At 37.4% G+C, this 14,605-nt stretch overlaps 1 protein-coding gene across 1 annotated transcript in view; it reads left to right on the top strand.

Moving 5' to 3' along the window:
* The first annotated feature begins 2,986 nt into the window (after nt 1-2,986).
* The window catches only part of LOC121320833 (discoidin, CUB and LCCL domain-containing protein 2-like), a 32,618-nt gene continuing 20,999 nt past the window's right edge, over nt 2,987-14,605 (top strand). Inside the window, exons 1-3 of the mRNA XM_041259515.1 lie at nt 2,987-3,293; nt 10,569-10,796; nt 11,841-11,978. Coding sequence (XP_041115449.1) covers nt 3,188-3,293; nt 10,569-10,796; nt 11,841-11,978 — 472 coding nt within the window. The 5' untranslated portion in view covers nt 2,987-3,187. The remainder of the gene's footprint in view (nt 3,294-10,568; nt 10,797-11,840; nt 11,979-14,605) is intronic.

Below are 14,605 nucleotides of genomic sequence, written 5' to 3'. Positions count from 1 at the left end.
GGCTCACTTACTTAACACAATACCATTTGGGGTCTTTCTTGCACCACACATGGCTTTACACTGAAAGCCATATTGAGAAACAACCCTGGAGTGTCGGTGCTCACATAAGTGTCCCAAGTTAATGCTTGCTAATCTTGATAAAACACCCTTAAGTAAGCTCAAAAGCTGTTTCTGAATATATCTTTACTGATTGATTTAATTGACTATGTGTTTGCATGTATATCTTTATATTAAATTAATATTATATAATATATATATATATATATATATATATATATATATATATATATATATATATATATATATATATATATAGTATGCTTATTATTATTCAATGTAGTTCTCATTACATATTTGGTTGTTTTATTTAATTAGTTGATTGCTCCCTGTAGTAGTTAATTGATCTCCACTGCATAAAAAGCAGTGTAAAAGTGTGCGAGAGAGGACTGTTGTATCGGTGAAGGCCGAGGGGTTGGGTCCCTGTGTTTTAAACTGCTTTTCTAGATTACACGGGGTCCTTTTAAAAACACTTTTATTTGTTTGTGGTTTTATTTAAAGAAAAGCACATGCTACATGTATGTTAGACTTGGCTGATTTAAATATAAATAGCTTTATATGTCACTCACATATAAAAGAGGATCAGGAAACAAATGACAATATCTAACCTAATATAAAATGTATTGGTACTTGATATTACCTCTAATTCCCAAATCCTTACATTTTCTATAAAGAATGTAGAGTATTTAACTGAAACTATGAAGCCTTTTCATCCCTGTATAGTTGTACACACAGCCTTCAGGACTGAACAGAGGGAACAGTAGCTGTGGTCATTTGTCGCCTCATTAATTTAACATTTTGACAGTACTTCATTATTTGGCTCAGGCAGATCAAAGTTTAGATAAGAGCATTTCCTGGATCTCCGCTCTGACGACAGAAAGCAATTTTCCGACAGAGGTGTTATTTTCCATAGCTAAAACAGCACTTGTGTCTCCTTAGCAACCACACCGTGGTGTATGGTAGTTTATTTTTAATTTGCAATTGCTTCAGAGTGGGATGAAGAAGCCATTGTCACAGAGAATGATTAACCTGGGGGAATTGAGCTATCAGACGAAAATGTAGTTCAAGTCATTATATTTTAATGAATGGTCTGATTTGCATAATCTCCTTCACACTATTAGCCCATTATAATGTGCTTCTTAATTCTAATTATAAGCCCCATTCAGGATTGATCAAGCTAAAAGAGTGGGTGCATGTATTAATACATATTCCATTACTTAGGTTAATTTTAGAAGGAAATAAAAAGACCTGGATCAAAATGATTTGGTGGTTGTCATGGCAAGAATATATTCATATATATTCATAACATAACGAGGTCAAGATAATGGAAATACACTTATATGTACAGTTTGGGTGAATTGTATTTTTTGTAATACATGGTGAAATAATTAAAATGTAACAAGAGGGTCTAACCAAATGTCATGCATATGTTGTGTTTCACTGACTTCTCTGAGGTAATTTCTTAATACATTATTTTACAGATGTATCTCTGTCTTCCTTGGACACCATTTTAAATACACAGACCATTGCTGTTTATTTTGGTAGTGATGTTGTTTTCTTGTGTACATACATTGGTAGCAACAAAATTACTTTTCAAAAGATGACATCACACTACAGGGAGCGCTTGCATTTTTTAAAATTGTATTATTATTTTTATTTTTTTTAAATGTAGAATGCCAATAATTTTCTCCCCAATTTAGAATATCCAATTAGGTTCTGTTACCTACGCAATTCCGCAGCTCGGGATACCTCAGGGTCAGTGGGCATCCCCCCAGTCCCACAACCAAGCCAGTCGCCTCTTTACACCTACGAGATTGAGAGCCGATGGTGGCAAAGGGACTCACCCTGGTACAGTCAAAGTACTGGTTATAATAGAAACATTTCTCTAGCATGGGGAAAGTTACCCAATTTAAGGGAGACTTCAGATTTCTCTTGATGAATGCAGTGTTTCATCAGATGTGATCATCAAAAGCAGGGAGTGAGGTAACTCTCGTTGATGATTGTATTGGTATTTTGGGGGACTAGGTATTGATTTAAAGTTTATTAATGTAAAAGATGCACATTTTTCTTTGGTATTATAAAATTCCTTGACAGCGTTGTGTTTCTCATTCAATGTGGCATATTATTTATTGATAATAATACATTTTTTAATATTTACAATACAGGAAATGCTGAAAAGCCAACACAACAGTATTTTGGACGAAGTAACTGCGTATAGTCATGCATTACTGTTTCTTTGTAGGCTATTGCATTACAAAGTTAATTAAAAATGCACTTTGTAGCTGAATTGAAAAGGTTTATCATGTCAAATTGTCCTGTCCTGCTTTAAATGTCCCATCATCCTAATTGTACCTCCTAATTGCCCATTCTTCTCTTGACTTCTGGCTTCTTTGCCTTTACATGACTGAAAATGACTTCCCTTTCTGTCCATCTTACTTTCTCTTCATCTCATTTAATTTTTTGATGTGTTTTGGATGGTCTTGTCTAATTTTTACTAGGAAAAATAAATAAGCAAATGTACTAATATTAAACTAATAAACAAATGTACTAATAAACTAATAAACAAATGTACACAAAACACACCTGTAAAAAACACATTCATGTAAGTTTAATAGCAAAAAGACATTGCATATATGCATTGTACATACTGGTCAAGCAACTAGTGCTGCTTTCCAATGGGAGATTTTTCTGTAATTTCTTCTCATCATTTATTGAAATAATTTAAATTAATGACTTGGAAGTTGATTGTGCTATGAATTGTGATTCATTTGTTTTCCACATGTGTACAGTTAATTTAAAAAAAAAAAGAGAGAGAGAGAGAGAGAGAGAGAATTGCTATGCAATTGGAGTTCATTGCCATACAAAAGATATTCTCAATTCCAATCACAAAAGTGAATTCTGTTGCATTGTGGGATGAGCGGAAGTTGAGGAAATCTTTCAGTCTATTGAATGTGTCTAAACAGCAGCAGCGGCGGCAGTAGAGAGACCGAGTGAGACTGACTTACTGAGACAGTAGAAAATACACGAGAGAGAAGAAGAAGAAAAATACACGCGGCTGAAAACATCGATTTGTAAAAGTTATCAGAGTTTTAAAACCACTCTTCATTATGCATTCGGACTGTAGGCTGGCATGGACACAGTGGGAATGGTGAGAGTTGAATCGAACGGCGCAGGGCTGCTCTTCATTTCATCATTCATCATCGTCCTGAATACTGGAGCGAGCAGAGCACAGAAAGGTGGGTGGTTAGTGAGTAATAGACTAGCTGGTTGGTCTCCAAAAAGGCGAATATTTGTGAGGCTTTGTTACATGTTGAAAAGTGTCATTTCGGAGCTAGCCTGGATGTAAAGCAGCGGTGGACACCCAGCCGTCGATAGTTCTATAAGTTGAGAAGTTGTAAGGATTTGGGCGTATTAACACCTTTCAGAAATATTTTAAGTCAAAGGTGGTGGATCTTATAAAACATATAACCTACATTAGTGTTGTGGATAAAAGGAGTTTGTGAATGATTCCTCTGTTAAAATACAAGAAGGGTTTTTAACTTGAAGCTAGGAAAACTGGTATAAAAAGTGAAGTTTTGCAGCTACTTTCTCACGCACAGACTTTAGTTAGTGACATCAGAGAGAAGACGAACATCTGAAACCAAAAATTGTTGGTGCGCTTGTGTTGGAATCGCTGGAGGTTGTGCAAGAGATTAGGCAATTCCAGTGCAGGGGGTGGGGGGGGGGGGGGGTGGTATTGGATCAGACAGAATAAACACGATTTGATCTCACTTTTCTGTTCATTAGAACTGACATTTTTCATTGTTCTATCCATAGATATAGTTCCCTCTTACGCATGATTAACTGTATTAGTCATTTAAAAATGTCCTTTATCTTGGGGGTATGAATGGCAGGCACCCAGAAAGATTTTAGAACATTGCAGATGAGGATTGCGTTGTTTTTATCAATATGTTTATTTTACTTTTTTTTTTTTTTTTTTTTTTTTTGCCAATAGTCTCTGCTTAAAGGTTTCTAGTAGGACCAGGCACCCTACAGGATCACTTTTTAGGATACTTGCAATACTTAATCCACTCACTTATACAGAGGTGTTAAATTTCTAGGGACAGTGATTGATAGGGTTACTAGTAGATGTTTTGACAGGTTGAAATTGCAGCGATCTAGACAGGTCTGCTTCTGTAGGTATAATTAATTACTTTTATTTCTTTGACTAATGCATAACCTTCTGTTTACCCAGCAAAATGGGGTGTAAAATAAACAGCACACTCTTTCTGATGCATCTGTTGCTCTTGCTACAAATTCATTAGCATTTCTTTTGTTCCCACAGCTGACACTTTATCCTAGTCGCCATAGAAACAAGTCACCAGGGGAGAAGAGAAATCCAAGAAAGACATGATTTCTCTCCTGCTGCATATACAATTATACTTTTAATGAGCGAATATGCAAAGGATGTATAGTGATGATATGGGTATTGCCATTCATTAGTTGCCAGTGTCACCAGGAGCATTCCCGGTGGTACCCAGGGGGTAACAGACCCTCGAAGCTCATTACTGAACTTCATGCACATGTCAGGGGATGCCATTGCTCTGTTGTGCAGGAACGGTGGAAGTTTTGATACAATAGGATCCTGTAATATAGTATTAAGACTAGGGATGCACCCAATCCAAGTTTTTAGGGTTTGGACGATTACTGAATCCATCTAAAAAAAATTGTCCTAATACCGAACCGAATATTTACAAAACTTGAAAACATGATCAAGAAAATGTAAGGTAACAAAGAGAAACAGAGGTACAGGGACGAGCACAATATATAGTTTTTAGCCTTTTAGGAAATAATATTTTTTTATTACCGAATGGAAATATGTCCCCAAATAAGATTTTAAAATAGCCGTAAGTGACCTGAATCCCCCTGCGAAATAAAACCCACGTTGATTAAAATGCATTATGTGTGTATAACACATATCAAATAAGCTACGAAATAGTTTACAAATTATTTTAATAAAGCATTGCAGTTCCCAACTTGCATTGGCATTACAATAACGTAAAATTATTTGCTAACGCATATTGTGCAACAATTTTTTGAGCATATGAAAGAACACGTTTTACAGACAGCAGCAAAGCATTTGTATTTGTTAGCTGCATTGTCAAGTACAATTACGTGACATTTACTTATAGGTATGCCCCATGTCCAGTAACGAACCTGCTGTGTGTCTAGCTGTCAAAGCTTTGCATTGTAAAACTGCACTTCTGCAATTTGTAATTATCAATCCAGTGTGACGTTAAATTGATGTAAGACTGAGTAGTATGATGCCCATGTATCACAAGTAAATACTAATGCAGTCAATTTGGTAAAATCTCTGATTTACTTAATCACTTTATCATACATGTCAGTTATAATTGTCCTATCTGCTGTTGACCATTTTACTACCAGCAGAACAAATGTTCTACTCCACAGATTGTTTCAAACGCAGGTGTTTTACCAGTGGTGTTGTATACTGGTTCGCTTCCTTGTCACCGCAAGATTATGCAATGTGGAATTAAGTACATTTTGCTTTACTGGAATCTCACTATTTCACTGAGAAATACGTCCACACTGGACTCGTTTTAGCAATTTTTATTCAATTGGAAAATGACAGCTTTCACTCTATACGACAATAACAGAAAGGTCCTGAAAACAAGAGCCACTGGATGCTGCATTATGCGCATGCAAGTTCCTGGTCTTGCAACACATACGTGCGTCTGGGCGGAGATGTAGGATTCAGATTTGGTTCACAGAATCCTAAATATTCGTCCGAATCCGAACCCTGCGCAGAGTGGGTGTTCAGGCCAAATCCTGGATTCGGTGCATCCCTAATTAAGACTGTACTGTATGTTATGTGACAAAAACACATTTATTTAATTGGATTGTTCTGCTTGATATACTGTAGGAAATGCAAAAGGGATCTGTCTTTCAGTTATTTAAAGTACATCCTTTGTGAAAATACTTCAGCCAATGCCAGCTTTCTTTCAATCTTACTGTAGGCGCTACTCTTAATCACCAATCTTTAGCTGGCCTCATCCATCATTTTTCCAGTTGCACTTGCAAAGAACCTGGTTAATGTCTACTGATTGATTGTTTCACACCAGTAATCAAGTCTGTGGGATAGTCAAGAAAGAACTGGTGGTCTTTTTTGTGGAGGGGGGGGGGGGGGGGGGGTCTGCCTTTCTCACCCCCTGTTCCAATATCTCCCTTCCCTTGTCACACAGTTGCTATGTTATCTGCATAGTAACTGACACTTGCAGCAACAGCTGCTGTACATATGGTTTGGACAAGGTTAACTAATTCTTCTTTTCATGCTGCTTTAAATGTAGGTATTACATTAAGTATCCATGCTTTTACTCATGGTTATATTAACACTTTTTCCTTAGAACACTAGTGAAAAGAAATATCAACTTTATTGAAAAACATTGGTCTTTTGTTTTTTATAATCCATCATTCATGTTTGGTCCTGTTTTGTCAGAGGTTATTCACTTTTGCAATTGTTTGCTGGCTTGTGAAGGGTCAAAGGTTGGTGATGAAGGGCTGTGCTCCCTTGCTGATCGTTACAATTAGCCCTGTGGGTACAGTATGTCAGATCTGAGCTGACTTGCGCTGTTGCAAACATGGAAGTGCATGTTGTCTTTTAGGTTTTTAATGCTAATCACTTTATTGAAAACCGGGTACAGCGGGGAAGTATTAATTATGTATGCTGGACAAATTGAAAACTGGTGTTTGATTTGCATTTGCAACATTCTGGAGAGAAGGTACTACAGTAGAATTATTCCCCAGAGCAGCAACAAATCCACTTTCCAATTTATTCTGAAGGTTAGTGCTCAGAGTGACATGACTGTTTTGCAGGGAAGTCTTTCACGTTTGCTGTAAACTGTTTTTTTTTTACAGTAACTAGAGAATGCATACAGAAGAACAAAAATCTAGTGGCAACTAGGCCTATACAATATTCCTGGGCTGTCTTAAAATGATAGCCATATACTGTACAGTACCAGTAGTGGGGTGAATGTTCATGTCTGAAAAGCTGGCTTTGGTTATTTATTTACTTTGCATACTAATCAATTAAAAAAAAAAAAACAACAAAAAAACAACCTTAACATAGGCATCATGAACCACAAGGTCAGACACAATACTGTGAACCCTGACCCCTGTCCCTCCTCCATACTGAACCACTGTAACGTGGTCAGGTTGGCTGTGAGCATGTATATTACTTTAAATGTGTTTCAGTAAATTGTCGTTTCTTGCACTGTACCCTAGTGAAACTGCAGGAGAGAATATTAGAAGCCATATAGAACACTAATCGTGTTGTGCTCTCCATTCATAAAGTCGTTGCCTTAAACTGTGTTATACAAGTTACCCTTGCAAAACCAATCCACGTGAAGGTCAATTGACAGGCTCCTCTAAGAAAGTGCATCTTCGTTACACTGACACAATGCACACAAACAGTACAGCCTCCTTCGTCTCATTCTTCTGGCAAAGGTTCAAATGATAACGGCAGGCCCAGATTGATGTACATAACTGGTTGTCCAGTTGATAACAGCAAGCCATTAGCCATGCAGCCTGTCAAGTTTACCTGTCAGATTATTTGTAAGGGGTGCAGATCATCTCATTTGCAGTAGCTCGTCTAGTTCTGTCAGGAACAGTGTGCTTCTGGTCTTCGCAGTGTTATCCTGATTAGTTGTTTCTTGCTTAAGCCTGAGGCAGAGAAGGCATTTTCTTTCTTTCTGTTTTCTTTTTTTTTTTTTTTTCCAATACATTTTGGTTTGTAAAACCATATCCATATTTGTATCCAAACCATATTAAAATGTTATTCATTGTTCACTGGGTAACTAGTTGGAGCTGGGTATCAACAGTGTCTTCACGATTCAGTCCGTATCGTGATACGAGGACCATGATATGATACGCGTCACGATATAGTAAATTTAAGCATGAAACATAAAAATCACACAATTGTCTCATTTGCTTGTGCAAGTGTTTGCAGTAACACTGGTAGAGCACTACCGGTCAAATAAGCTTCACGGGCTGTTTTGCTTTTGTTTCATGTTTATTTTTTAAAATACTATTCTGTAAAACAAAATTACAAAGCAGGACTCCAGACAAAGTTTTTGATTTGGGAGCCAGTGGCTCCAGGCCATAAAAAAAAATTGGTTGCCAGATTCAATTGCTGGGTGCCATATTCTGCTGAGTGGTTAATCAATGCAGCTGACTGCAATAAACTCTGCATGTTTGTGTTTTAAATATCTTGCAAGTGTTGGGTCTGGAATTGTTGATGGCACCTCTAATTGTGTACAGTGTAACATGGGAAATAGCTTGCTGCGGCTCCAATGCTCTGGGTCAGTGTAGTCCTGACAGCTCTTAAGATTACATGTTACCCTTTTATTTTTCAGAAAAAAACAAGTTTTAAATTGTAGTGAGTTGGTTCCGCTATTTATGATATTAATTATTAAATGTGATGATAATTCATTCCCTCCCCCGGGACCGACTTCCAAGTGTATTCCAATGCGTCTAACTCCGGAAAAATTGTTTACAAACTCTGTCTGGAGCCCTGCAAATTTGAGCCGTAGACATTTTAGACACAGCGTGACTCTTATGGAACATGAGGCGAGTCCACACTGGATTTTAAACCGTCCGGAGCAGGTTGAATTTCTCAGTCGTCCTGATGAGATTATCAACATTAATAACCCGCCTTCGCTCAGCTTCCGTTTCACTCAGCTGCCGGCGAACTTGACCGAAACACCCTGAACACAGTGATTGGCAGGTGAGGCTACTAGAGTACATGCTAATAAATACTATTCTTTAATTAACAGTGCAGACACAAACTAATGGATGCTCATGTATATGTTAGCAGACAAAATTCTACTTAAATTAAAAAATGTGTATCGATAATCGTACCGTTGAATGAAATGTCACGGTTCACTGTGTGCATTGATTAATCGGCACACTATACACACCCTATACCTAGTACATTTTTCCATTGGTTGATCTGTGCAGTGTGCTCCCCTCAAGCTTTTTTTTCCATCTAAACCTTCTACAGTCCTTCAGCCCCATCCTGTCATCAGCAAACTAAATTGTATTGTAGCTCAGAAAAGTAAACAGTGCAAAAGTTACAGGTAACGGGTACTGTAAGCCTGTCCATTTTTTTTAATCCAAAATGGTGTTTGTAATAAAGATATTACCTACAGTATAGAGCTGATATTTATTGTAGGCTACAGTAATACAGTAAATACCATTGTTATAACTATTTTTTAATTGCATTGGGTACTAGTGTACATATTATAATAGGCCTACTTAATAAATGTTGGAGTGATACTGGTAGTTTAGAATTCAGCCTCTTTAGCAACCATGAGTGAGGTGGAAAAGTTGTTAATTTTATTTGATCTTTCCTTGTTTGCTCATAATTAGATATGCCGTGCAACCAGCACAAAGAATGTTCAATTCAGACATGTATAGTAACAGGAAAAAAAGCTTGTTTTATTTATCTCCTTGTAGAGAAAGCAAGGTTCATACAGGCTTAGCGTGTGCTTTTAACCTATCCTTGTATCAAACATTCGGATACACTTAAATGATTGTGTTTGCGAGGTTCCTGACTTGCCACCTTCAAGATGAAATCTCACATCAATTAAAATGTTTGTGGGCTATCAAGTTACCACCGCACCCTTTGTTTTTCCTTGATCAGGACAGTTCATACAGTACTGCTTGGCATCCAATTGAACTTTCACATGTTCGACAGTGGGACACTAGAGATTCATTTGGTATTTCAGAGGAATTTAGTAATTAAACATGTTAAAGCACAGCTGGGAATTCAAAAACGTTTATTTCTTTGAGTGCTGACAAACTGCTTTGCTATAGTGTGAATGCCTATAGAAGTACTGTAATGTGTGGGGTCTTGACAGTGTATTAGTAAGCTTGACTCAAGACTGTGGCATCACCATGACTCTGCTGGGGCCATTTAGTTTCATGTTATGAACCCAATCTGTGACGAGAGGGAATTGTCTAATTAAGTCCGCCCCTAAGCTTGTGGGTCACACAAAAAATGCCTATTAACACACTGTTTACCATTGAGCCACACTGGTGTATGTCCAGGGAATCGCTATTACCAGAAAGCTTGATGTGTGACCCTGTCACCAGCAACCTGTGTTTACTGCTCTTCGAACCTCCTGGCTTGAAGTCCTTGACTTAGTCTCAGTGGTAACCACCTCTGCATCATCTGAGACCAAATGTAGATTCTGCTAGCTAAAAATATTGTTAGGTGGGTGATGTGGCATGAGGTGCCTAAAAAACAGCCATTATGTAACAGCCATCACTGATATACTCCGATGTTTTTGCAAAATTTAGACACAGGCTTGTGTGCAGTGTTTGAGATATTTGCATATCCTTTGTACACAAAGACCCAAGAAGAGGGACTTTGTACTACGCTATTGGAGTCCCTGTTCTGCAGTTCCCAGTTGCTCCTGTGGTTTTTAACCTTCTTGTACTCTATTTCCCAGGTGATGGCTGTGGGCACACACTTCTGGGCCCCAACAGCGGGACTCTGTCATCAATCAATTACCCCCAGACTTACCCCAATGGCACTGTGTGTGAATGGGAGATCAGAGTGAGACCTGGAGAAAGGGTTACATTTAAGTTTGCAGACTTTGACATTGAAGACTCAGATTCTTGCCATTTTAACTACTTGAGGATATACAATGGCATTGGTCCCACAAGGACTGAGATAGGTAAGGATTTTTTTGTATTTTGCATTGTGTTTTGGGTGTTCTTAATCTAGCCATGTTTTTTTTTTTTTTTCACAAAACACCTTTACCACACTAGCCAGTTCTTTAAACTCTTTTCTGCTGTGACTCCTTATAGTATATAATGATTAAATGTGCTACCTTACATTGGATAAGGTACAGTAGTTGTTGCCATGGACATGTTGTTCTTGCTCCTTGAGTGGAAGCAGCTCATTTCTCAGTAGGCTACAGTCTTTTGTGTCATTTACGCACAATTCATATTGCTGTATTAATGAAATGCAGTCTTAGTACAGACATCTGTCTTAATATGTGGAGATATGAGTGATTTTGATTTAATTATGGTCTTTCTGCTGACAAAGGGAAACGGTCTAATCTGATATCTTGTATGCATCAGTCATGCCAGGCTGGCTAGCTGTACAAGCTTCCGGCTCAAGGGAAAAGGACTGGCTTATTGCCAGCTTATCTCTTTACTTAGACAAGCTTCTAAGCGTCATCATTTTGCAGGATGTGGCTTTTGGAAACATTTAAGTGGTTATTCACTGTAATTTGTCAAAGTATACCTTTTTTTTTTTTTTTTTTTTTTTTTTTTTTTTTTTTGGATATTCATTGTGGTCTCTGCCCTGTCACAGTGGGATTTGTATTTACTACCTGTAATATGATCCTACCTGCCCATGGGGTTCTCTTGCCTGTTGCACAGGAAGTTAAGTTCTAGTGCTGTGGCAGAACATACAGACTTTACATTTACTTTTGAACTGAATAATAGCCTTGATTATTATTTTATAATATACTTACAGTACTGGGATTTGTCATTTTTCTCCTAGTTATGAGGTGAACTTTGGTGCAGACATACAGTATCAGGAAGTGTAGATCCTCATATGTGTACATCCACATCTAGTTTGTTTTTTAGACTATTGTCTTTTTGTATTCCCTACAAAAAGAGAAGTAAGCAAATCAATTTTTTTATTTATTATACATGTTTTTTATACAAGTCTTTTATTAGCCTGTTGATTTCTCTTTCTTCCTGGTAAGGCAAATACTGTGGACTGGGTGTGCAGTGGGACCATCTGATTGGCTCCGCAGGGAATGAAGTCACTGTCCAGTTCATGAGTGGTACACACGTTTCGGGCCGGGGCTTTCTTCTCTCCTACTCAACCACAGATCATCCAGGTATAGTGCATGGGTGGTATACTACAAAGCAGACATCAACACTGAATTTAATCATTTACAAGGTTCTCTAAACTTTATTTGCGATCTGTTACATCCTAATTTTAACGTGCAAAAAAAAAAAAAAAACAGCAGCTTTTGAGTTTGTTTTCTAAGCAGTAGTTCTCTATGCTTCTTTCCTTTTCACATAGGAATTTCAGTGCTCATATTCTAGTCGATTTGGACATATACTAGGGGTGGCCAAACTTTTGACCCTACGAGCCACATACCAACATTTCCATATGGACGAGAGCCGCAAGATGCATGAGAGCTTTCGAGATTTGCGAGCAAGACATTTTAAATACTGGCATTGTTTTGCAGTACAGTAGTTAGTAGGTTATCTCTTGATGTCAGCAAAGTAGATAATAACAAGGGATAGAACATTTCAGAGCCTACACAGTTTGTGTAATTTGTATTGTACTGTAGATCTACAGATGTATTACTCTTTAAATCTAACACACTGGTGTTTTTCCATCATTTCTGTTTATACTGTATGTATTATGCACTTTAAATAAAATATATTCAGTTATTATAAAGCAAAATACAGTAACTGACCTGATTTCACCAAAAACACCACATAAAAAGACACAATTTTGTAAGGATTCTTTTTTTGTGTTTTTCTTTGTATACCTGCTGCTTGTATTAAATACTTTTGAGAGCTTTGTGGATGACAAATGCACTGCATTTATTTTGAAAGGGATTACAGTACCTGCTCATGACAAGGTGTAAGATGTAAATATAATATTCATTTTAGACCTGCAATGTAACATTTAAACATGCATTCTCTTGTCTAACGCCAACACTCCAATTTTATTGATTCATTCATCTGAATAAGGACGTTTGGCACAAACGATATTTTGTGCTTGCCATGCAAAACTCGCTTGAAGTGTTAAATCAGATTCTTTATTGAACGCCGAAAGGAGCATCTCCCTTCAGTCTGATCCAGGAAGATATTCAGATGCAAACGTGTTGTGATTTGTTTCATAATGACGTTTGAGGTAGTTCTCCTTGTACAGACCACCCTACAGTGTGTAGGTGATTTGTTGCTTGCAGATGAGACACAGTTTTCAGTAAAATCAAACTCTTTCTCCCAGTCTGGTTCAAAGTCTCATATGTTCATTTATTTCTTGTGGATGTTTTGCTCAATACCATTGTCTCCACGAAATGAACGAGCACTTAATTCAGAATTATAAAATGTGCTTTTAACTGCACAGTTGGCTTTCACTTGGTGAAATAAGTATGCTCCAGCTAGTGGTGCGGAAAGGCAACAAGTGAAGAAATATCCTTGCAGTGAACATGCAGGCTGAAAGAAACAGGAGAGACGAATGAATAATTAATGGTTTTTAGTTTTTTTTTTTAACAATTTGAGAATACTTTAAACAAGGAAAACATAACTACTAAATGGACACATGTACTGTTTAGTGTTTACAGTACAGTAGTAGGCATACATTGAACTACAGTACAGACTTCTCTACACACACAATCGACAGTCCAACTGACTAGTCACCAACCAGCAGGACTGGAAGCAACTCAGATATTTTATTTTGTAAAAAACAAGGCTTTCAAATGAAAAGCATTCTCCATACGTCACATTAAGAGGAATTCATGTTTATGAGAGAGACAGTGACTAAGGGGGCAGAGAGTATAGAGTTTTTCTTTTTCCCATCCATTTTTCCCATGGAATAAGTGCCTAGTTGTAAACACTAAGCCAGGGTGACTATTCTGTATAGAAAGGTTCACTAGTGTGTAAAGTGAAGACTTAGTGGCTCTGAATCTGTCATTCTGAAACTGACCTAAATCAATACAGCAAGGTCACTTGGGACTGATCTCTACAGTCAGCTAAGTCATGATATGCTTTACTATTAGCTTTTCACAATTATAAGAGCCTGCATACTGTACAGCAGCTGACTGTCCAGGAGGTAATGGCCACTGGGGAGGGTTGAGGCTGTTATAAATCAAATGGGTATTATGCATGAGAACATCTTTTAAACTTGTTTTTCAGTTACATTTTGGATTGCTTCGACTGCTTGAAATGTGAGCGTTTAAAGCAATTTTCTAAAGTCTTAGAGTGTATTCTGTATAAATAGATGTTGCACAATAAAGCGCAACATTGAATCCTTATCCTGTCCCTTTTGTTTTCAAAATAACCAACCTTTCTAGCGGTTAAAGAGAAGATCGGGTCATTATTTAGGAAAGTGTAGGTTCTTTGTCTTTAATGCATCACCAACATCATGCAAGTCAATATGTTTAAGTGCTGTGACACAAATCAATAATGTGTATTTAATTTGGACCCGGAGGTGAGTTAGCCAGTGAACTTTTAATTGCATGCTTTCAGGTTTTCAATGTGATCCTATTTGCAGAAATATGGGGCTTGGAAGCGCTTCGGAGAGAATATGATCATACAACTGGGTCACCTCTTTACAAAAAACATTTAATGGAGCAAATTACATGTGTGCAAATGTGGCTATTAATAGTTGTCTCAAGATGTGATGTGTAATCTGTCTTCCATGGTTGATTACCCTTGAAGAAAGGATTATTAATGAAGGAAATTAATTGCAGTCTCTGGATAAGTGCTGTTAGAGATGTGAAGG

This window comes from Polyodon spathula, chromosome 9 (assembly GCF_017654505.1).
Source record: "Polyodon spathula isolate WHYD16114869_AA chromosome 9, ASM1765450v1, whole genome shotgun sequence".
Classification (NCBI taxonomy): Eukaryota; Metazoa; Chordata; class Actinopteri; order Acipenseriformes; family Polyodontidae; genus Polyodon; species Polyodon spathula.
The sequence above is the reverse complement of the archived record's forward strand: the minus strand, read 5'-3'. Positions and strand labels throughout refer to the sequence as shown.